The sequence below is a fragment of the Maylandia zebra genome, linkage group LG3 (genome assembly GCF_041146795.1).
Source record: "Maylandia zebra isolate NMK-2024a linkage group LG3, Mzebra_GT3a, whole genome shotgun sequence".
Taxonomy (NCBI): domain Eukaryota; kingdom Metazoa; phylum Chordata; class Actinopteri; order Cichliformes; family Cichlidae; genus Maylandia; species Maylandia zebra.
This window is the reverse complement of record NC_135169.1, coordinates 18,845,837-18,869,693: the sequence shown is the minus strand read 5'-3', so window position 1 is coordinate 18,869,693 and position 23,857 is coordinate 18,845,837. Positions and strand designations below refer to the sequence as shown.

The 23,857-nt window shown below is 40.3% G+C and overlaps 2 protein-coding genes across 7 annotated transcripts; both read right to left on the bottom strand.

Annotated features, from left to right (window-relative positions):
* Nucleotides 1–2,922: 2,922 nt before the first annotated feature.
* On the bottom strand, nucleotides 2,923–7,303 carry LOC105940412 (myelin-oligodendrocyte glycoprotein). 3 transcript variants are annotated; one of them, XR_013095713.1, is made up of 6 exons: nucleotides 7,074–7,302; nucleotides 5,420–5,797; nucleotides 5,246–5,338; nucleotides 5,056–5,148; nucleotides 4,736–4,973; nucleotides 2,923–4,079 (listed from the first exon to the last, which is right to left on the bottom strand). XR_013095713.1 is itself a non-coding variant. In XM_004575661.4 (5 exons), coding segments are annotated over exons 1-5 (663 nt in total). In that variant the 5' UTR covers nucleotides 7,174–7,303; the 3' UTR covers nucleotides 2,923–4,971. The 3 variants fall into 3 exon arrangements, 2 of the variants coding, with proteins under 2 accessions (XP_004575718.1, XP_076736621.1); XM_004575661.4 differs by having other exon boundaries at nucleotides 2,923–4,973; nucleotides 5,056–5,145; nucleotides 7,074–7,303; XM_076880506.1 differs by having other exon boundaries at nucleotides 2,923–4,973.
* A 1,093-nt stretch (nucleotides 7,304–8,396) lies between these two features.
* On the bottom strand, nucleotides 8,397–23,451 carry LOC112429741 (uncharacterized). Of its 4 annotated transcripts, none has more exons than XM_024800177.2 (7): nucleotides 23,362–23,451; nucleotides 15,581–15,681; nucleotides 14,366–14,725; nucleotides 10,117–10,494; nucleotides 9,899–9,982; nucleotides 9,699–9,808; nucleotides 8,397–9,620 (listed from the first exon to the last, which is right to left on the bottom strand). In XM_024800177.2, the coding sequence occupies exons 2-7, from the start codon at nucleotides 15,666–15,668 to the stop codon at nucleotides 9,582–9,584; spliced, it is 1,059 nt and encodes a 352-aa protein (XP_024655945.2). In that variant the 5' UTR covers nucleotides 15,669–15,681; nucleotides 23,362–23,451; the 3' UTR covers nucleotides 8,397–9,581. The 4 variants fall into 4 exon arrangements, with proteins under 4 accessions (XP_024655945.2, XP_076736560.1, XP_076736557.1 ...); XM_076880445.1 differs by having other exon boundaries at nucleotides 9,699–9,805; XM_076880442.1 differs by lacking the exons at nucleotides 8,397–9,620; nucleotides 9,699–9,808; nucleotides 9,899–9,982; nucleotides 10,117–10,494 and adding exons at nucleotides 11,692–12,919; nucleotides 16,121–16,197 and having other exon boundaries at nucleotides 23,362–23,436.
* Between the last annotated feature and the right edge of the window lie 406 nt (nucleotides 23,452–23,857).

Below are 23,857 nucleotides of genomic sequence, written 5' to 3'. Positions count from 1 at the left end.
CTATATACTTTAGGGGCAGGGATAGCTCAGTAGGTAAAGTGGTCGCCCCATGATCGGAAGGTCGGCGGTTCGAATCCACTTAACGGCTACCCTGAGGTACCCCTGAGCAAGGTACCGTCCCTACACACTGCTCCCTGGGCGCCTGCTTAGTGGGCTGCCCACTGCTTCACTGAGTGAATGGGTCAAATGCAGAGAAAAAACAAGTAATTTCCCCATGGGGATCAATAAAGTATCCATTATTATTATTATTATATGTTAACGATACACACCACACTTGTAAGAATCATAAAGTTTAACTCTTTTTTGTTAGTTTTCCATCAGTAAACCATCAAACATGACCCCACTCTGAATCCCTGAAAAGTTTTATCAGAAGTCATTCAAACTTTTCCAGCTCTGGTGTTTACAGATGCAATGACCCACAGAGACGATCAGATGATAGAAAAGTCCAAACTCATGATGTTTTTAATTGCATTTCACTTTCAGTTACTTTTTTGTTTTTGATTATCTGCTGACAATTCATTTCACTTTTCTTTATGCAGCATCAAATCACATCAGCAGTTAACTTCCAGGTTAACACATTACATTGTGTGTTCCCACTAGAGGGAGCTACAGAGCAATCTGCTGCTATGACACCAGGATAAAGCAGGTTGTGTTTACAGCACAGCAAAGAGCCAGAGGACATGAAAAGATGTTCAGAAATATAAAATGTGGAACTTCCTGTTGATGTGACCTTCCTCTTGTGCATTTGGTTTTGTGGTTCTTCTTTGGGCGTCGACTGTATCTCTGTCAAAGCTGATGGATGGTTAGAGGGTCGTGATTGTTGATTTGTTGATGCCAACACAATCAGATGATCCCAAAGACACCAGTGTGTATTTTTAAATGAGTCAGTGTGGAGTAAAGTTCCTTTACTGTTTAATGGTACAGTGTGCCACACATGTTTTCATCTGTTTTTTCTAATGTGTGTCATTGCCTCCTGTTTAAAGCCACATTTATGGGCCATCCAGGCACTATGTGTTTGTTTTTGTGTTGTTTCTCTTGGTTTTGTAAATGATTTCTGTTTTTGTAAATAAAGTTTCTAAGTTACTCCCTTATTCTGCCTCCACAGTCGAGCTGTGACAGTATTTATGTCTGACTAAATACACCCACTGAACAGAGAGTACACACGCTGTCCATTCTGAGGGTTACATAACAGGACATACAAAAAATAAAAAAGCTCTTAATTTTTTTTTTAATATAAAACCTCAAATAAACAAAAGCACATATTATGCCCTGTTGTTGTTTATTTAATAGAAAATAAGTCAAACTACAGAAGCAGTCCTGCAAAAAACTGAGCACAGACTCTTATTCAGTACCACACATAGTAGGATTAACTTGATGTAATAGTTTTGGTATGATTTTATGGGTCATCTTTACATCCTGACATGCAAGTATTTGTTCATGCACAGCTCTCTGAAGGTCCCACAACAGTATTTGAGTCAGGCTGAGGTTTGGACTGACCGGCTCATTGCTGCATTTTGGTTCTTTTCACTTTCAGTGGTGTAGATTTGCTGCTGTGCTTGGGATCACTTTCCCTGATGATCCAGTTTCAGCCAAGCTTTAATATAATACTTTGGCATACAGAGAAATTGATGTTGAACTCAATAGCTGTGAGGTGCCTGAATCATCACGCCTCCAACACCGGGCTGTCAGCTGTGACGAAGCATGAAGCGAGCTTTGTAAATGTTGTCCTGGTAAGTTTATGGGCTCAGTCTCTCATTTAAGGTCAAACTAAATGAAACATGGAGTCAGTTTTTAAAGCCCTAAAGAACAGGGTCAGAGATTAAATTTGATCCACTGTGACAGAAAGTTTTGTATTTATAGCAACCCATGAAAACATCACAGGCTGTGTCTCACACTAAACACAGTCTTTACTGAATACACACTGCAGAATCAGGTTGCATGGGAAAAGCACCACTCTCTGGGTAATGATAGTTTATAGCAGATATAAGCTGTAATTCTTAGTAATCATACAAGGTTTTTCCACAGAGGCCTGTGGGAAGAGACATTTGCTGCAAGCAAGGAAGCAGAATCGACTCCACATGGAAGCAGTTGCTACGGTACTGTTCAAAAGTTCTGAGTCACCCTTAATTTTTTTATATTTTGGAGGAAAGTAAGAAATTTGGGCCACTTTATTTCCTTTAAGTAGTTTCACGAATTGTTCTCCGGGCTTTTTGAAGGATATTTTCCTTGGGGGAGGCCAATCCATGACTAATAGTCAATTGTCAGCACCAGTCAGATGATTTCCAGGTGGTCTAACATTGTGGATCCAAATCTGATGGTAATTCTCTGTCTCCAACACCACCGGCTGAAATGCAGTTTCAAACCATGGTAGAGCCTCCACCGTGTTTCACAGATAACTGCAGACACTCCTCCATGCATATTGACAATGATTTAAACCAAACATTTCAAGTTTGGTGTCATCACTCCACAAGATGTATTGAATCTGTTTTTGTCCAGTTTTTGTGTAGTTTGTCATGCTTCAGCCTGTTTCCCTACCTAATGGCTTCTTGACAGCCACCTTTCCACTGAGACCATATCTGATGAGGGCTTCAGGAAACAGTAGCTGGATCAACAGACAGTTGCGTCTCAGGTCCTATTTCAGCTCAGTCTGCTGTAGATATTTTTTTAGGCCTGCCACTACTTCTTTCATCCTCCACTTGGCCAGTTTTTTCCAACTCGGCTGGGTGTGGAGCGTTTCCTTTTTAGGCATAAACTGCACAACCCACCTACACATGCCAAGTTTTAGGCTAATAACTCTGAGTGCTCTTGTCTATGCTGGATAAATGTTTGGTTCCTCAGTCTCGTCATGCTGCATTTTTCTAGCCTTTTAGGGTTGTGGGCATTATCAATGTCATGTATGAAAGATACACAACAGAACAGAAATACAAAGAACACAAAGAACTTTAATTTGGAACAACAGCAGAAAGAGTCAGCTCTGAGATTAAAGAGGAACATTCTTTGAAATAAATTAAACAGCACAAACGTGGCAATAATTAAATAATAATATAATACTTATTTTTTTGCCTAAGTTTCACAGAAGGCAGCAGAAATAAACAGCACAAACAACAAACAGCATAAATATGGAGCTGCACTGTCTACATGTTGGCGGATCCAGAACGTCAAATGAATATCTGCAGTTTCAAGTTTCAGTTCATGGCCGTTCACACCCTAAAGGGTGGGTCTGAGGGCAACCATGAATAAAAGGAGTAGTGAGACCAAGTTTGATTTAGATTCATGATCACTGAGCTATTTTTAATTAAAATTTTAATTCCAATGTATAATCTATTAATAGAGTCTCCATAAATTATGTTTTTGGTACTTCAGAGGTCTTTGGTGTCCTTCCAGTCTTCAATGTCTCCAACATGTTTTTCGACTCAGTTTCTACTTCAGTCCTTCCACATGATGTGTGACTGAACTGTTCCCACTGAAAATGTCTTTCCAAGGCTGTGGGTTGGAAATATCCAGTAAACTGTGACCAATAAACCAGCATGTTCATTTCAGTTCAACACAGTGAAAACCATGAAGGACTTTCCCACTTAACCTCCTAAGACCCGAACTCTTCCACAGCATGCATTTTTAATTTCTCTTTGATATTTGGGCTGATTAGGACCCGATGAATGTAAAAACAAAGACTTACCAGACTTTTTCTTTACCTGATTTTTGTTTCTAAGAAAAATGAGAGCCACATACGAGCATATTTATTTAAAATTTCAATAGAACAGTAGCAGTATAATGTCCTCATAAGTGAATATCAGGCCCTTGTAAAGAAAAATTGAGTATTTTGTTCAAAATAACCCAAAATGTGATGTTCACATATGTGGACGCCAGGTCCTAGATTAAATTTGTCCACTGGAGGTCATTCAGAAGCTTACTGAAAGATTCAAGGTGACCTTGACCAGCAAGATGTACAATTTAAATAAATGAGAACATTAAACCTGACAGTAATAAATAATGCTCTTTATCCTGCTAAGTGTTGATCTCCAGACTGAACTTCAGGTCTCTAATGAAGTCCAAGCAGTCCTCCAGTGTTGGACAGAGAGCTACAAGTGAAAAAAGAAAGTACAAAGAGGGTGAAAGAGATGGACCAAAGAACAAAACTGCAACGACATGATAGAGTCACATTCAAACTAGCCTCTAGTCTCTCATCCAGATCACCACACCCTGAACCCACTGCTCCACCCCTCCCCTGCAGCTGAGCCACAAACCACACCACAACTACAAAGAGGTGAAGCTTGGACATCTCTGCTGGCACATCCTCCTTTGAGCCTTTGAACTCAAAAGTTAAAAGTTGCAATAAATATTCAACTAGTGTACAATTATAGAGGATGAACACATCCATAGAAATTGAAACTGTTTTTGTAGCTGGCTATGAAGACGTGGATTTCTGCTGGCTTTTAACATGACAGTCTGTGAGGGCTGACTTGAGTAGATGAACTGCAGTTTGGGGCATTTTCACCCCTGCTTGGCATTAGCTCAGTGTACATGTTGGTTTTTAAACAATCATTAGGGTTAGATCGAAATAATGTTGCTGACAAGGAATGGAAAATAATTTAACCATTGGTTTTAGACTGGCTACTTCACTGCATCTGAATCCAATTTAAAGAATAACTACATGTGGCTTGTTTCATATATTTACTGTTTAGATATCCAGATTTTGCACGCTGTGTTTTTTCTGATACAACACTTGAGTCTTCACCTGAGGTCGAAGTTTAAATCAGACTCCGTTTATAGAAGTGACCTTATGATGGGTCTCAGTGCTGCTGGGCCAAGTGTCTTCCTGTGGCTGCTGGTTTGAACCTCCAACCTGACTATCAGGATCCAGCAGAGCCAGAAAAGGTAAATCTCCAATGCTCTCAGGTCCATTAACACCAACCCTCCTTTGAACTCCTGGAATTGTTATGGTTGGTTTGGGTCACTTTGTCGCCTTGATGCTTCTGTTGAAAGAAGTTGAATAATAAGTCAGTCTGATGGCAGAAGAAACAACAACATGTTTGTGTTTGTTTGTTTCTGATATACATTTTATTTGACGGCGAGAGAAATACGCAGTCACAGCCACAACCGACACAAAGGCAGTAACTACGACAACCAGAAAGACCCTGGACCGACCTGCTGATATATAAAAAAGAAAAAAAATGAACAAGGTCACCACACAAAACATCTCACCCAAACAAAAACAATGCAGAGAAAATGTGGGTTGTTATCTCACTATTTCTTGGAGACATCTCACGAGGATCTGGAGTTTGGAAGTTTCTAGGATACACGGGACTCTCTGTCGTAGAGGTCTTAGCGTACTTTGGATCTAAAATATAGTCATGATCTGTTCACATGAAGGTTTGGAAATGAGTTGAAAACAAAAACGTACCAAAACAAATCTTCTCACCGACTACAAGTTCAACAACAGCAGCTTTCACTCCGCTCTGCAGCTTGGGGATGAAACATCTGTATCTGCCGTTGTCTTCCTCCGACACGTTCAGGATCTTCAGTGAAATGTTCCCGTGTTTCATGTCGTCCATGAACAGCTCCGTCCTCCTGAAGTACGAGGCCATCTTCATGTCGGGGACCTCCTGCCTGTCCCTGTACAGGTGAACGTACTCCACTCGGCTCAGCCGGTCCGACGGGTCGGGCTTCAGGTCGGGTTTGGACCACTCCACCGTCAGACCCTGGACATCGAACATGGGCTCCAGGTGACACGGCAGGATGACATCATCACCCGGAGCGGCGATGATTGGAAGATTTGAACCAATCACCAGAACCTCACCTGGAAATATGGAAAATTAAACGTCTTGAACTCCACAGACCCCTGTAGAGTTACACACTGACGAAATAAACGCTAACAACAGTTGGCTCTGCCACTTTATACTGTAAAGTGAAAACTCTACAGTGATCCGGAGAAATCAAAAGAACCTCTAAGAAAAAGCACTTGGTAATAAAAAAAAAGAACTTTATTTTAACAGGAAGATGCCTCTGACAGAACCAGGCTCAGGGAGGTGCAGCCTCATAAAGAGCATAAAGATGAATTATGTTTAACTGTGTTATGGTCACCTTTTTGTTTTTACTGCTGAACAACTCATGTTAGCATCCTGACATTAGCGAGTCTCACCACTGGACTGCCTTCGTTAATGTGTGATTTTAACCTCAGCAAATAACCTGTTATTATAGGAGTCTGTGCAGTAAATACAGACACTCTGTGATGTTACTCATTCATTTAACTCTTTTAAATAACAGCTGTCAACTGTGACTGAAGACACAGTGTTAGCTGTTAAATGACTGTGTAGAAAAGTAGTTTGCGGTTCCAGCCTCGTAAACTTTTATTTTAAACTGATGACAGTTGCTGCCTCTGGGAGAAATATAAACTTCACACTTAAACTGTTGAGTCATGTGGAGCCTAAATGATGTGACACTGAAATATTGAAGAAAATAAGTCACACACATCTCTGAGACCAGCCAACAAACTGAACGAGTATCTCTGAGCAGCTACAGATTCATCTGAGATGAGACACGTGCACATTCATCTTAGTCAGTATTTTTTGAAGCTTTTAGCTCTGCTTGAATGTGTGAGGGAGTTTTCTTGGTTTCTTCAGATTCAATACTTGGAGTCCTTTATAATACATAAATGCACATGTTCTAAAGCTAAACTTTCTTTCTAAAAAGACAATTACTTACTTTTGTGCTTTTATGACTTTTGTATGTTTTAAATGTTGCTATTAAGTTGGAAAGAAGGTCTCTATCACAGATAGCTGTAAATTCCTTAGATATCAGGACACAAAGACACGACACATTTTCAGATGATCATCGGTTTTTAATCTTTGATTGTTTGAAGTTTATTGACATTAAACCTCCATAAAAGTACCAAACTTGACAGAAAAACTTTGCTCATCATGAATGCAGAAGTTACCTGTCATCACCTTCAGTGACGCCACAGTAAGAAGTAGTGGCTCTACTGAATCTGGCAATCTGGCCCAAACAGCTATTATGTTATGACATCTTTCTTAAAGTTATTTGTTGTGCAACGTTTAATTAAGATCATTATTTACCTTGAACAGGAGTCCTGACGATGAAAGCCGAGCACAGGATTAAAGTCCAGAGTGGAAAAGGGAAAAAAGAGTCCTCAAAGTGCGATTTGTAGACACACATGATGAGAGCAAGCTCAGACAGTCTGTGGCTGAGAGAAGCAAATCTTCTTCTTCTTCTTCTTCTGTACAGCTGCAGTCAGGTCTGCCTCCTACTAATAAACGATGCAGCCCCTCCTTACCGCTCATGTGAACATCCAGGCTGTGAATGGGGAGGTTTCAATCACAGTGTTCATGCCGTAAATCTTTTAGCTGTCACAGTCTGACTCTTCCTCATTTTATAACTCGAGTGGCTTTTAATTAGTCTCGTGTTTCTAAAACCGCGTGTTTAGTTGGGTTTGATTTTTCTTTGGGATTAAAAGAATCTTCAGCTTCTTACTGATTGAATAATTAGAAACCTTCAGATATATCAAGGAATGTTCAGGGCCAGCTGTAGACACGAAAACTGGCGCCTGATATCCGTCATGGCCACCTCGTAGCTCAGGGCCTGCAAAACAAGCTTCGCCCCACAAGATTTAACTGGATAGAAAGATGAACATTCTCATATAAAACTCTGTGAAGTGCCAGGAGGCTTACTCTCTTTTGGGAAGCCGACCACAGCTCCAGGCTAGATCCAAGCTAAATTTGAGGTTGAATTTATGAAAGTAAATTCTTACTGTTCCATTTGAACTAATATATGAGTCACATTATGACTGAGGGAGATGAGTGTAAAACACTGAGTTCATTATTTTCTCAGTTCAGTTCAGTTCAATGTTTTTTATATAGCACCAAATCACAACAACACTCGCCTGAAGGTGCTAAACATTATCAGCTAAAGATCTTAAAATAATGAGTCATGTGGAATAAAAACCCACGTGAAACAAGAAACTATTCTTCCCAGACTGTCTCGCCCAAGCATTAATCCTCCCTCGCACATTTTCTCATCCATTATTCTGTAATGTTGCCTAAAGTTTAGTAAAATTATAATGCATGGGAAAAACAGGAGTTGTGTCACTCTTGTGAGCAATCATATTTTACTGTAAGTCTTATTAGTAATATGAGTGTTTTCCCCATAGAGGCTGTGAGGGAAGCAGGGAGGGTCACAGATTGTCTTTAAACTGCATGCAAAGCGAGGAAAACTAGCTCGCCACAGAGCGAGAAACTGTACAGGACATGTAAATACCAAAAAACAAAGCTTCAGATGATGGTTCTGCTTCAAATGGTGTAAAAAAGCACGTGTGAGACCAATGATTTTAAAATAGATATTCACAGAGAATTGAATATGAGTACACACACACAGTCACTGTATTCATATAAAAAATAACTTTATTTAAATCCATCCGAGAATGAACTTTATATAAAATCTTCAAAACTGTGAACAGTCCCAGTATCCATCTGTACACAACAGAACAGATGCACAAAGAACACAAAGACACACAACTTTAATCACAACATGTCTGCTCTACTCTTCTATAAGCGCTGATATTTTGTTGCATTTCCATGAGAAACAAGGAGAATGGGAGCTAGCTGTGTCGTTTACCAGAGGTAGATCAAATGTACATGACGAAATTATCACTGATAACTGCAACAAAAATTTAAATCAGAATCTGTTTGTATCTTTATTTTGTAACTTAAAATGAAAAAATATAGACACTTCTAGTTTTCCTTACATAAACCGGAGCTCTGTATCAGCTTAAGAAATGCATTGACTCTGTCGTAGAGATCTGCCCACCAGCCAATTTCAAGCTAAATTTAATAAATTAGTTTAAAAACAAAGTCTTGTGTGAAAATCAGTTACATGATGTCATCCAGGACAGCCTTTGTAAGTAAACACTTTCTCCACATCAGTGTCACGATAACCGACCTGTTTTGATTCAGACTTGCATTAAACTGATTTGGTAAACATGAAGAAACAAAAAGTCCTGAATGTGGTTTCCAAACTTTATGGTTACATCAAATCCTGTTGATGTTTTTACAATCTTCTGCATCTCCAAGATCCACACTGATAGAAAAATCTTTTTCCAACACACTGAGCTGGAAATGTCCAATAAAACTTTCTAAATAAAGCAGCAAATCGATTTCAGGGAGGACTTCCTCTTTTAATTTGTCCATCACTAGTAGCTTTTAGGAAGAATTACTTTGTCCTTAACCAGTAAGGTGTAAAACTTTAATAAGTTAGAATTTTAAGTCTTCAAGTTAATACAAATCCATAAAAATAAATATGATCTTCATCCTTCTACATCTTGAGCAGAGGAGGTTTTCTTCAGTCTTGCATTAAAGGGACTAGAAAGTCCTTAAATGTTCTTTTTCTTTGAAAATGAGCTCGATAAATAAAATCCACTGCCTTTATGATGACCTCAGTGCTGCTTGGCCCGAGTGTCTGCCAGTGGCTGCTGGTTTAAATTTCCCACTTGACTGTGAAGATCCAGGAAAGATAAATCTCAAATGGTCTCGGCTCCATTAACACCAACGTTCGCAAGGCACCTGGAATAGTTATACTTGGCTTTGGGTCGTTTTGCCTTCTGAAAGCTTCTGTTGAAAGAAATTGAATAATGAGTCAGTCTAACAGGAAGCAACAACATGTTTGTGTTTTATTTGTTTCTTACTTACATTTAATTTCTGATGAAGGCAGCGAGAGAAACACGCAGAAAAAGCGACGACAACCAGAACCGACATGAAGGTGATGACAACGGCGACCACAGAGACCCTGGATCGACCTGCTGACGTAGACGAGAAATAAACAAGGTTACCACAAATGGACAAAAAAATGTCACCCAAACACAAGTGACAGAGAAAATTTGACTTCTCACCGTTTGCTGGAGTCGCGTCCTGAGGATCTGGAGTTTGGAAGTGCAATGGCGTCTCCGTCGTGGAGGTTTTAGCAAAATTTGGATCTAAAAAGACCATAAACACTAGAGTTATAATAAGCTGATAAAATGAGACTGAAAGTTTGGAAATGAGTTAAAATAATACACAAAGCATGATTCCAAGTCTGAAAGTTCAGTTTGGATTGAACAAATCTTCTGACCGACTACAAGTTCAACAACAGCAGCTTTCAATCTGCTCCGCAGCTTGGGGATGAAACATCTGTATCTGCCGTTGTCTTCCTCCGACACGTTCAGGATCTTCAGTGAAATGTTCCCGTGTTTCATGTCGTCCATGAACAGCTCCGTCCTCCTGAAGTACGAGGCCATCTTCATGTCGGGAACCTCCTGCCTGTCCCTGTACAGGTGAACATACTCCACTCGGCTCAGACGGTCCGACGGGTTGGGCTTCAGGTCGGGTTTGGACCACTCCACCGTCATACCCTGGACATCGAACATGGGCTCCAGGTGACACGGCAGGATGACATCATCACCCGGAGCAGCGATGATTGGAAGATTTGACCCAATCACCAGAACCTCACCTGGAAATATGGAAAATTAAACCTCCCGAATTCCCACAGACCCCTGTAGAGTTACACCGTGAAGACCTGAAGATCATTAACAGCCCCATGAGTCTTTGTGCTGTTACCGCAGAAGTGTTTCTGGGACCAAATTAAACGAAACAACTACTCCTCAGTATATTTGGTAAAAAGAACTGTTTAATCCTTCAGTTTAAATGAAGTAGTGACATATCTGTGAAGGTTTTCAGCCATCCAGATTATCGTAGTCTCAAGCCCTTGCGTTAAAGGCTGCCAGAATTATTTTTCCCGTTTTATGTTCATGCAGATGCTTTAACTCTTATTTGAAACACCTGGAACATCCTGGTCACACTGTGGCACTTTGGCTCTTAATAAACCATGTTGGTAGGGTGGCTCAGCGACTCACAGGACCACCTCGAAGCTGAAATACCTGCGACTTCCTGTCAGTATTTAGACCTGGAGAAGACCTCTTCGAAGAACCAAAACCATTCCTACTGTCTTCAACTCAAGCGTTTATGTAAGGAACGTTTGGATTCGGGGAATAAACAAAGTCATGTTATTTTTGTTATGTAACATGCAATTTGGTTTTTTTTTTAAATATGTGATTTTTTTTTTTATAAAGAGAGAATGCTGATTTCTGTTGGACTGAAATATCTCATCGTCTTGGTTGGATTACCATCTAATATTTATGTCCCACCCCCAAGGATGAACTGTTGCCTGTAACTTTGTAATGAGATTAAATCTGCCTTTTAAACAGTAAATATTTTAATTTCATTAATGTATCACTTTCATTGGATTATACTTGGATTGAGCTTTATTTAAATGTTCATTATGTCTGTGTAAGTTGTCAGTCATCCATGTTCACATATTGGACAGAGAGGACAGATGGTTTGAAAGAGGAGTGAAAGACGCCATCTATGTCCACTGTGAGCGACTGTCTTTGAACAGAGGCGGTGGTTTACGACACCAACTGTCTGCCATCTATAATCCAGTTTTGAGATCCTCCCCAGACACCTTAACGCCCACTCACATCTTGCACCAGTCGATTTCAATGGATCACATGATAGGATGAGGCAAGGTCTCACAGCGGTTTCACCCGAAACATCTGGTGATAATTGTTTTGAAGGAAGGAGGGTTCAGGGCTTAAGCAATCAGCATCATGGGCTCATCCGGTTAGAATAAGAATAAGCAGCCATCTAATTCAGAATTATTCTCAGGGTTCTCCTTTTATTCTCAAATAAATAAGGCAAAGAAGGAAGGAAACAAAGACACACATGGACTGCCACAGCTCAGCTGCCGCCCCGTGTGGAAGTGAAGAAAGAGTGAGCCAAAAGTGAATGCAGTCCTTATATAATGTGTGACATATAATGTGTGACAGGTGAGTGCAATCGAGGACAAGCACCACACCCAATCAAAGGTGAGAGAACTAAACAAGGTGCATCTGGTGAAGTGAGTGGGTGTGCTGGGATTTGCCAAAGGGTGGGTCTCTACAACAGCCGCCCCCATATTTTCTAGAGAGAAATATGTTGATATGGTCAGGATCGATCTTCGTCAGGAAGCGGGGGCAGGGGGATCAGACAGGAGACAGGGCGGATATAGGTTTTATCCTGTACTAAGACCTCCACAGTTCTGATGCGGTCATCTGAGCTTTTCAGCAAGCGTGTCACTCTCCCTACAGGCCAAAGGGCACGTGGAAGGTGTGAATCCATAATCATGACAACAGAGTTCTATGTGAGATCTGGGTTCTCCTTCTGCCATTTGGGTCTTCTTTGGAGGGATAGTAGATAGTCTTTTATGAAGTGCCGCCAGAAGTGATCTGCCAATATTTGTGCATGTCGCCATCGTCGTCGACCTAGGAGGTCAGAATCAGAATAGGATACTAAGGGAAGTGACGAATCATGTCGGCCCATAAGGAGAAGGTTTGGGGTTATGGGGTCAATATCCGCAATGTCTGAGGATACATAGCCTAGGGGTTTTGAGTTAAGAATGCCTTCAACCTCAATTAGGACTGTTCTTAAGACCTCTTCAGTGAACATTTGGGCACCAATGGTTCTCTTCAGAGCATTCTTCACAGAACGTATCTCCCTCTCCCAGGCTCCACCGAAATGGGGTGCATGCGGGGGATTGAATTTGAAATGGATTCTTTTAGTCATCAGGACCGGCTGTAGAGTCGGAGCAAGGTTGTTAAAGGCTGCCCATAGTTCCTTATCTCCTCCTTTGAAGTTAGTTCCTTGATCACATATGATTTCCAGGGGTGTTCCTCGTCGAGAAATGAATCGTTGGAGGGCCATGAGGAATGAGTCGGTATCCATGCTGTTTAGGAGGTCAAGATGTATGCACCGAGTGGTGAGACATTTGAATATTATTCCCCACCTTTTCTCCGATCTGCGGCCGGTCTTGACCTTGTATGGTCCAAAGCAGTCTATTCCTGTGGAGTAGAAAGGTGGTTTGAATAACCTAAGACGAGCAGCAGGCAAGTCTAACATTTTTGGAATGATGGGCTGTGCTCTCCATTTCTGACATGCAGCGCAGCTATACTGATGCCTGCGTACTGCTTCCCTTCCTCTGAGAATCCAGAATTTCCGACGTAGTTCAGCAAAAAGTCTTTCTGAACCAGCATGATGCAGTTTGTCATTATAATTTTTGTATGATCAGTTTGGTCACTGGATGAGCAGGATCAAGTACTATTGGGTGAATGACATTCAATTCCAAGTCTGGGCTTTGCCGTAATTGGCCTCCTACATGGATAAGTTCAGAATTCTTGCACAGCACTGGTGACAAACACAATAGACGGCTGTCGGATGAAAGGGGTTTGTCTGACTGCAAATGGGCCAAATCTTCACCGAAACTGTCCAGTTGTGCCTGACGAAGGATTTCTTGTTCTGCTGCAGAAGGAATGTTACCCTTTTGGTTGGAGAGTGAACGAGCCGTGAAATCCAATAGCTCTTGATAGGTTCTGAAGCTGGGTGTGTATGTATGGGAGGGTATACTGACAATACCAAAGAAGTAGGCTTTCTTTAACTCAGTCTGATCATCATCCGGATGGAGATCTGTAACTGTGGGCCAGTTATTCGAAGGTGCATGCAGAAACGAGGGACCCTCGGTCCACCTGTTTGGGCTAAGGAACTCTTTCAGGGATTTACCTCTCGTAACATCATCAGCAGGATTTGTGGCTGAATTGATGTATCTCCAGTCTTGGCTGTTTGTGAGGTTTTGAATTTCTGAGATTCTGGCTCCTACGAATACCTTGAAACGACAGGAATCTGACTGAAGCCAGTGAAGTACAGTTGTTCCATCCAGGATCCAGGAGATTTTTATTTTTTTTCTCCCCCCCTTTCTCACTGTCCCTCTCCCCTTCTGTTTTTCCTTTCCTTCCTCTTTCTTTCTCCCTTTCCTATCCCTCACTCATGTCTGTCCCGTCTGTAACATCTGAAAATAAAATATAATAAATAATAAAAACAAAGATCGATCAAATGGACCAATACGGCAATGCCACGATGATCCATTTGGCAAAGTAAATCCATTGGGTATCCTTGTTGGTCTTCAGACAACAATTCTGACGGCTAAAGAACCAAATGGGACAGGCCAAAAAAAAAAAAAAAAAAAAAGACAAACGCCGTAGAGTTCAAAGAAACCATTTAAAAAATATATAATAATAATAATAATAATAATAAAGATAATAAAGCATTCACACTAATTACCATCAGATTCGAGCACATGATAACGAGTCAATGTACACAAAGAACAAAGAAATATAACCCCTGGTACAGCTGTAAAACGAAACCAATAATCTTCTGTTTATTTGGTGTAACATTTACATATACATTCTTATCTCAAGTTCATTGATCACATGTGTATAAGTGAATTGTCTTACCAGAGACGGTGAGTCTGCAGCTGTTGTAGCCGCGACCATAACCTGTGTCCACCTCACACAGGTACAGACCCGAGTCCTCAGTCCTGAGTCTGGACAGCTGGAGTCTGATTCGTCCTTCTCTGAGGCCGTCTTTGTCACTCTGGACTCGTCCTGAAAACTTTTTGTCCTGATCCTCTGAGAACTCGACACCATCAAAAAGATGATAAAAAGTCCAGGATTTATGGCCATTATTCAGGATACAGAAGACCTTCAGTGATGAGAGGGACGTGTCTGGTTTGGTGGTGAACGTCCACTCCAGTGTGATGTTGTGGTTCTCCTCTGCCTGATAGGAGCTCTGTGTCACATCCACTACAAATGATCCTGTTGAGGAGACAGAGAGGAGCAGACACACTCACAACTTTATACAACATCAGAACTTTTTTTTCCTGACATGCTCCTGTCCATATTGTACATTACTGACATATATGTGAAATTTCAAACTAATTGAAAATCTTATTGTTTGCTGAGGATACAAACTTGGTTTGACTATAATAAATCAACATTGAAACTGAGTACAAACAAAATTGATAATATTTGGGAATCCCACATATTTGACCAATAGAAAATAAATATATATATATACATAAATACATATACACACACATGTACACACGCACGCACACACATACACACACACACAGTATTGTCCCATTAGACTTCCTTGAATTATATATTGTGTAAGTGTGGGGAAACACATACATTCTGCAAAGAAGAGCAATAAGGATAATAAGTAAAACCACTTCAAGAGAACCAGCAAATCCACTTTTCCTCAAATGTAATATTCTTAAATTTAAAGACTTGGTTGACGTCAGAACTGCACAATGTACAAAGCAGCAAATAAATCTTTGTCCCACAACATTCAGAACTTGTTCCAAATAAGACCAAATACTCATGACCTGGTAGGAATGCTTATGTTAAGCAAGACAGTAGCAAGGACTACATTAAAATATCCCAGCATTAAATTTGGTCTGCGAAATAAACCGTGCAGCTTGTGAATACAAAGCTGTGGAAGTATTGAGCTGCATTTTATTGCTTTCAATTCTTTGTAGGAAAATGTGAAATGGATGCAGTGGTTTATTGAAATGTGTGCTAACATTCATGGAAATACAGTAAATAAGGTAAACACAGAGTCTGTGCTAATCCAATGAACTAGAACGTAATAGAAACGTTATTTACCTTTAACAAAATCCAAGTGAAGAATTGAAGTCCACAGTGGGACCACAAGGAAAGGCATGAAATCCATGATCCAGATCTTCTTCTTCATTTTCACATTCAGGCTGCAGACAAAAATATAACTGTTACATCTCAACACACAGACATGCTGCATGTTCAGCAGCATGTCAGCCGCTACGATACTGACCAACTACTAATGTTAGCTGGTGGCTGCGAGCAACAACACCAACAACCAACAGAAATCTACTAAGTTCAAGAGTGAGGGGAATCCTGAGCAACACCTAAAAATCTCTAAAACGATTGAAAACTAAACTGAAATCAGAAAAATACAACACAGTGAGCAGCATGCAGAGATAATTTACAGGAACATGCTTTAGAAATCCCCACAAACCATCATAAATCTGTTTTTATTTATTCTGAACAGGAAAGTGTGGTCAAATCTGGCAAAATCAGACAAAAATCAAATGTTGCTGGATTAAAAAAAACTAAGTTTTTCTTTTCTAAATGAAATTCTGTGTAAGAAACTGACTGAACCTCTGTTACCTGGAAACATCATCACGGTTTTCCAGCAGAGAAGATTTTACCAACTGTGTTTGCAGGAGCAGCTGACGTCTTCATCTCTGATAAACAGCACATTAGTGGGAAAAGCTTAAACAAATGGTTGGAATTCAGTTGAATCCAGTGACGTCTGTATAGATATTTATCTCTAGGACAGAAAAGTCTGACCCCTCAGACTTCATTCAAAAATGTGGGTGTTTGATGGAGAGTTGCGGTTAGTGAGAGTTTGGAGACCGTTTGGAGGTTTATGAGAGTGAAGAGAGAAAGTCAGGAGAGAATGGAGCCAGCTAAGAAGAGGAGGATGTCCTCCCCTGTGTGGGAACATTTTGATCTTATTCCTCCCAACAAGGTATGTAAATTTCTACAGAAGATGTATTTTCATGATACTGATGGTGCAATACAATTTGTGTTAAGCTGTCTTGACTTTTGTACAAGGTGAAGTGTTTGCTATGTGCCAGGGAGCTGGGATATAACAACAACACCTCATCCATGCTTAGGCACTACAGAGCTTTGCATGAGAATAAGGGGAACACCGATTGTGGAGCAAGACCAGGTGAGCCATCAAATGAAATGATAATATAGCATGCTGTAATGTTACTAAATGATATAACAATATTATACAACTGTAATAAGTTACGTGTGTGATATTTATATTTGTGCTTTGTCTTTATTGTCTTTCCTCAGGAGAACAATCTCAAATAGATGAAGACCTGGTCAGCATGGTGATGGAGGACTCCCAGCCATTTAGCATTGTGGAGGACAAAGGATTCAAAAGATTTGTTAAATCATTAAATCTTAGCTATGTTCTCCCCACTAAAAGGTCATAAAAGCAGTGAAAATTTAGTTTTTACAGAATAAAATGTGAACAGGCAGGACTGAGGCCTCAGTGTGTAGCTGTCCATACCTCAACGTTACAAAAGCACAACCACTGTCCACACCCAACCACACCTCACCTCACAGTAAATGATCATTTTCCATACTGCCAGTATAAATATACACAGTATACTGCCATCACTACAATATACATGTTTTACACACTCCTTTTGTTGTTGACATTTACAGGCTGTGTGCAAAAGGCCACACTCTTCAAATTCATGCCAACTAATATTTTTACGTCCAGTAGGTGTCCTGCTAGAGCAAATGAAGCTTCAAGAAGCTTTGCACTGGGGTGAACCAATTGGATGAAAAGCTTCAGTGCTTCATGAAGCTTCATCTGCCAATCACTAGCAGAGACTGACGGGGCGACTCGGACTTCCTCCGCTCCTAAACGCGACTGCTGAGTGGCTGTCAGGGAGACGATCTTATTAAGACGTCATGCGTAATTTTGGGGCGTGTCATTGGTCGCCATGAGGACACAACAAAAACATTCCGAGATCTCTTTTGGTTTATCCAGTTGCTAAAGTCCCACACCTCCTGTTTGTGGCTCTGGGACTGAGGTGTACTGGGTTTGTGCCCCGTGTCATGAAACAGAATAACTGAAGCTGTGTTGTAATCACCAGTGACATAGTAGCGTGTAGTATAGTCTAAGAGAGTTAGAAAACAGCTTAATGAATTTCCTCAAAATTGATGTGGACAAATACCGCAACTCCATTGTTACTCCAGGTCCCAAATCGCTGCACAGTGCATGCCTCAGCAAAAGAAAATAATCCCAAGATGGAGAATTGAATGTGCAGTTGTATCACACACTGTTGATGACGACTGTGCGCTGTTATCTTTGTACCAGTTGCCAGAGTAAAGAGGGAACCCAGGTAATGTTCCCTCTAATTTTTCATGTATCTGAGCGAATACACAAACTCCCTGAGCGGTCCCTAGGACCACTGTGAGCAACAGCAGACGTGTGCACTGTGGTCACGCCAGCATCAAATCCATCCAGGTTGCACGGTTTATTGAAATAATCAAATTACAGCATTTACATTTATGTTAGACTACTTTTAATTAACTGCTTTAGCCCACTTACAATGAAAATTAAAAAAAATCTTGTTCATGACCTGTGTAGTATGTTAACACTGTTGGAAGTAAAAATAACTTGAACTCCAATTTTGAAAACACGTGTTTAAAAAAAAACTTATTAAAAAAAACAAAAACAAAAAACTGTCATATGCTGTAGGAGTGTCTGAAACTGCAGTTCACTGAACAAAAGTTCAGTGAACTTTTGTGCTGTCGCTCCCGCGTCGACCTTCTTCTCAGTTTTGGACTCATGCTCATGAGTTTTGCATTTGGGTCCTTGTCTGCCTGCACAGAGCTAGTTCATGATAGAATCAGTGCAAAAAGGGCATAAACACAAAGCGCGGACCTGCCAAAACATCAGAATCAGTGAGATGTCGCCTTTCTCACCCGACGGCACGGACACGATCAGGGCTGAAAGCCAACAGCTTTCCAAAACTGAGTCCAGAAATATACAAAAACAGTTCAAAACAAAAAAATGCTGGAGTCCAAGGAGGCAGTGTCCATAGAGATCAGAAGGTCGACGTGGGAGCGACAGCACAAAAGTTCACAGTTCAGCTGTTCCTGGGTGGAAGACGGCGGTGACTCCACATCTCGTTGGCATTCAGATAAAGAGCTTTGTAGTCTTAAAAACTCAATGCACTAAAGCACTAAAACATCTTTGTGTAATAAACTTCATATTAAACCTTTGGGGTCCAGGGTCCAAAACAAAATATCCATCAAGGGCACAGGAGCACAGGGAACAGTCCAAAACCAAATGTCCACCAACAAGACAGGAGCTCAAGGAACAGTTCATTATACGCTATTATAAGTTCAGGGGGTTGGCCCCCGGGGGCCGATGGCTCAATAGCTCATAATTGGTCTTCTGTAAATATATTGAAGGTCTTCACCCTCTCCACCAGAATCCCGCTGATGTATAATTGGGGATCCTGGTGAAGAGCGTGTACAAGAGTGGACTGAGCACACAGCCTTGGGGAGTCACTGTGCTCACTATCTTTGTACCTGATGTCATTGTACCAACTCTGACTGACTGAGGTCTGCCTGTAAGGAAGTCAAGTCAAGTCAAGAAAGCCTACAGTGGCTTGCAAAAGTATTCGGCCCCCTTTAACTTTTCCACATTTTGTCACATTACAGCCACAAACATGAATCAATTTTATTGGAATTCCACATGAAAGACCAACACAAAGTGGTGCACACGTGAGAAGTGGAACAAAAATCATACATGATTCCAAACATTTTTTACAAATAAATAACTGCAAAGTGGGGTGTGCATAATTATTCAGCCCCCTGAGTCAATACTTTGAAGAACCACCTTTTGCTGCAATTACAGCTGCCAGTCTTTTGGGGTATGTCTCTACCAGCTTTGCACATCTAGAGACTGAAATCCTTGCCCATTCTCATCAGAAGCTGAAGTTCATTCAGTAAACAGATGTGACAGAACAGCTGGATGTCTGTCAGTAATCAGCAGCTGATGTGAAACGTGAAGAAAAAAAAAACTTAAATAATAAATAAAATAAAAAAATGAAATAATACAGACAGCATGAACATCTCTTCACTTTGTTATGAATACACTGTTACCATAAAACAATCTACAGCACAAAATATAAACCATTTAGAAATCATAATAAAAATCAAAGTTGGTGGAAGCAGGTCTTGATTTAGGAGATTGCTGCCATCTACTGGCTGATCTGCAGTTATGCTGTTTGATGAGACCCCTGAAGTTCTCAGAACATTTTATGTGCTGTCCAGTATCTGCTGCACCACCCATGGGAAGTATTTCAAGCATCAGTGACTTCAAAGTTTGTCTCCTTCAGTCTCACAGAAACATAAAGGATCAACTAATTTAATTACTTTATATTAACAAGGTTAAATATATTGCATAGTTTAGAATATAACATATATTTAAACACTGTAGTGCAAAAAAACATATTCACCAATAGGGCTGCCACAATTAGTCGACTATTAAAAATGTCGACAACTAATTTAATTTGTCATTTGAAGCTTTGTAAAATCCTGAAAGACACAGGAATAAGTAGTAGGATTTAAGAGTGTAATAACCAACTGAAACAGAAGAGGGCAGCACTGCATGCCAGCTTTTAAATCCCAAAGAAGAAGAAGAAGCAGCGTCCGGTTTCATACCTGTGTCCAAATTTAGCGGCCTGGGTCAGACCCAGGGTCCCTGACAGAGACAATCTGAAAATTTCATTAAAAGCTTAATAATAGTGATGGCCTGCTTGAAGCTGAAGCTCCGGTGCGTGTGTCAAAAAAATCAACACACTGCTTCAGAAGCACTGTATCGAAGCTTGATTCGCTTGGCCAGAGTCACGTGATCAGTGACGTCCGAAGCTTCATTTAGAACCTAACTGCTTCGGTATCTGATTCAATGGTTTATAAGGAAGCGAATCATTCGTGGGATTTGTGGTGTTTTGATGGTGACAGATAGCGAACCACTGATCATTCTACTGAGAGATTTTGAGCCAGCGAGGAATAGAGGAGGTTCTGTTGTGTGGGAGTATTTTGAGTTGATTTTTGTCAATCGGGTGGGTTTTCCAGCTTTGTGTTCTGGCCGTTTGCTTTTGTTTTGTGCGTGTTTATTATATCTGAAAACGGGAAAAAGGTAAAATGTCAAAAATCTGCTTCCATAATATAAATATCATTAAATAACTTTAGAAAACTTCCATTTGACTGTTTACATGTAATGTTGTAAAAAAAAATATTTTATTGTTTAATTAATCTGAAAATGTTAGTCTGCCAAATGTGCAGCAACTGAATGTATTTATTCTCTTTAGCTGATAGTTGGTGGGGCCCAGGTAGACTGTATAACTGCATCTCTACCAGTTTCTCTGCACTCCAGCCTCCTCTGTGCCATGTGAAGGGATGTCCCTTAATGCAGGAGAAATTATCTCCACGAAAAGCAACAGGTTCGGCCATCGCACACTAGAACAAATTCGCCTCTTAAATAAAAATGAAAAAAGGTTACCTTAAATGCATCATGTTTTTAATTTGCAAGTTCATAAGCATTTTGATAAGCATCCTGAAACATTGCATAAACAAGCATAAGCAGAAACATTGTTTCAGTGACAAGATATAGGCGGCAATCACTTTTTGGCAGGCTTAAAATGGCATATTATGGGTATTAATGATCCTTTAAAAGTTATTCAGGATTTCTTAGAGACTGTTTGGGATATGATGTGCCACATATCATCCTTTTGGATGATACCCAACAAGTTTGAAGCCGAAATATTGTTTCAGTGACAAGTTATAGGCCACAATCACTTTTTGGTAGCGCTACAATGCCATGTTCTCAGTCGTTATTCTGCACAAACAAGAAAGAGTCATGGTGATACTGGCACAATAGGTCTTTATTGTTTTAACTACTATTCGACAGTCTTATAACAAATATGAACAACGAGAGTAGACATACTAAACCTGTGGGCATTAATTATTCCATCGTGATGCGTGTAGTCATTCGTGAATGCGATACACACTGAAAGCAACCTTCTGATAAGCGTCATAATTCGGTTACAAGAAACGTTAAAGCTCCATAAATGCATACCTTTGCCTAATAACAAAGGCATAAATGTGTTTGGGTTTTTCCCCCCCACGTTATATCAGTTGCACGGAAGTAGCTGGCAACGCAAGTAATCCGGGCGCTGCAGCTTTAAGCAGCTGCGCGCGCTCCCGCGGACGGCAATCAGTTTCTGGCAGACAATCACTTTTTGGCACAACACCGGGAACGAGCTCACAAAGAGCACGCGCATTTTTAGCGGTCCGGAGCTGTAGGAGAAACACAAGTTAACTCAGAGACACAGACTGATGCGACAAAACCAGTAAGAAGGTGTACAGCGTACACTGTAGTGTGTAGCACACAGGAGTATTAGCTTATTACGTACACGTTGGTAAGCTGTCTTGTTGCAACTGACGAACTGAAACAAACGAGCGTGCTGTGTGTGCAACAGCGCGACAAACATTACCTGTCCTTTTATTAACTGCACATGTAGTGCTGGTCACAGCTGCTGGCTACCTGTGTAAGGCTGTCATGGGTCTGTAGCTCTGTCACCGTTTTAGGGAACATATTTAGTTTTAAAGTAAGTTTCCGGGCTTTTCCTGCCTTTCTGGAGGGATTATATTTCACTAAAAACGATCTAATATGCATGCCCACATAATTATGCATTATTATAATTATAATATATTAAAAACACACGCTGTATTTTAAAGAACATACATTAAGAAGCAGATTATATTAGATTTATATTTTAAATAAGACAAAATTTGGATTTTACAGCAGTAAAATGATTGTATCTACAGTTTAAACATGTAATAAGCTTTGCCCTGCACAGAGTGGATAGTGAAACAAATGGAATCATCATAATGACATTATTTCATATTTATTACTTCCCCCTCCTCTTTGCTTTATTATTGTAGCTCTAGTAATAAATAACAATGTAAGGATTCTGGATCAGCACCATGATGCCCATAGTATATACAGTATTCTGAAGAAGGTCTAAAATGTCACTGTGTGTGCGTGCATGTGTTTGTTTTATTTAGATGGATTTTTAAAAAAAAATATTACTCAGGATATAACATTGTGCAGACATGGCTGGTAAGGACATGAGGAGGAAACAGTAGGAGCTGTGTGAGGCTACTAAAGGCAGGGCTATAATATTTTTCTGTCATCATTTTATTATAGATTAAGTGCTGGAGTTGTTAGGTGTGGATAATTAGATTATAGTTTATTGCAATAGCAAGTTGTGCCTTGTTCTCACATAGACAGCAAGTGGAGAGTGATATATGAAATGATGGGATGGAAGGAAGAAGAGAAGCAAAGAGTGAATCACAGGTAGAGCCTAAATTATTTCTCACAGTTTTTTGTTGCCTTATGGTTCCAAGCGCTGTCACCAATCTTTGCATTTTGTTATTATCTCATGAGACTTGTTTAATCAGCTACCATCTCTCCTATGGACTTTTTAATGTCTACAGTCTCAGATCAACACAGCCCTGCCCTCCAGCACTATCAGCAGCAACATTGTACCCATCAGGTAAAGCATCGGCTACGTTTGCTTTGCCTTGTTGCCCATATTAGATTCTTGATGAATGTGTGTTGTTGTTATTCAGCCTGGTTCAATGTGCCCCTTTTTAACTTTGAGCACCCGCCCCTTTAAACCTCTCTGCACAGCCCTGCCACACGGCAAAGGAAAATTGATAATAGTTAATTTGGCTGATTTGATTCATAAAATGTTATTAAACTGCAGCTCAGAGTAACGTTTAAAATATCCGCTTACCCTGAACCAGAGTCCACACGCTGAAAGCCGAGCACAGGATAGAAGTCCACAGGAACGAAGAGTCCTCAAAGAACGAGTTGTACACAGACATGGTGGATAAAGTACACAGTCTGAATGAACGAATGAAGGCTCCTCTCGACTGTGTTTCTGCCTCCTGCTCCCGAATATTCTCTCTGACACATTTTCTCTCCGCCGGTTGCTCAAATACTCTCAGTGTGTTTTGGAAATATGGGCGGATCTAAACTCCACCCCTCTCTGTGTTGATTGGCTTAAAATGACATAGCCAATACGCTTTTCCGGGTTAACTGGTATGCTTGGTGTTTCCTTGGCAATATTTGTTTACAGTTCTAGAATTTTCTTTTCTTTTTTTTTTTTAAATTGCGGTCAGCGATTTGTCATGTGATTTTTGTTTTCAGAAAAACATCTTTGTCATGACAGAGTGAATTGTTGTTAAATGTCACCTGACAACGAATGATTATAATAAAACAGTAAAAAA

What these genes read in the sequence shown, in the direction of transcription:
- LOC105940412 (XM_076880506.1), bottom strand. Translation starts at nt 7,173, where the DNA reads ATGTGTGTCTACAAATCGCACTTTGAGGACTCTTTTTTCCCTTTTCCA. An exon ending in CGTCAGGACTCCTGTTCAAG is followed by an intron (nt 5,798 to 7,073) that starts GTAAATAATGAT and finishes CCATATTTCCAG; the next exon opens with GTGAGGTTCTGGTGATTGGT. An exon ending in TGTTGTTGAACTTGTAGTCG is followed by an intron (nt 5,339 to 5,419) that starts GTGAGAAGATTT and finishes ACTATATTTTAG; the next exon opens with ATCCAAAGTACGCTAAGACC.
- LOC112429741 (XM_076880439.1), bottom strand. Translation starts at nt 15,668, where the DNA reads ATGAAGAAGAAGATCTGGATCATGGATTTCATGCCTTTCCTTGTGGTC. An exon ending in TCACTTGGATTTTGTTAAAG is followed by an intron (nt 14,726 to 15,580) that starts GTAAATAACGTT and finishes TCTCCTCAACAG; the next exon opens with GATCATTTGTAGTGGATGTG. An exon ending in CTGCAGACTCACCGTCTCTG is followed by an intron (nt 12,920 to 14,365) that starts GTAAGACAATTC and finishes TCTACTCCACAG; the next exon opens with GAATAGACTGCTTTGGACCA.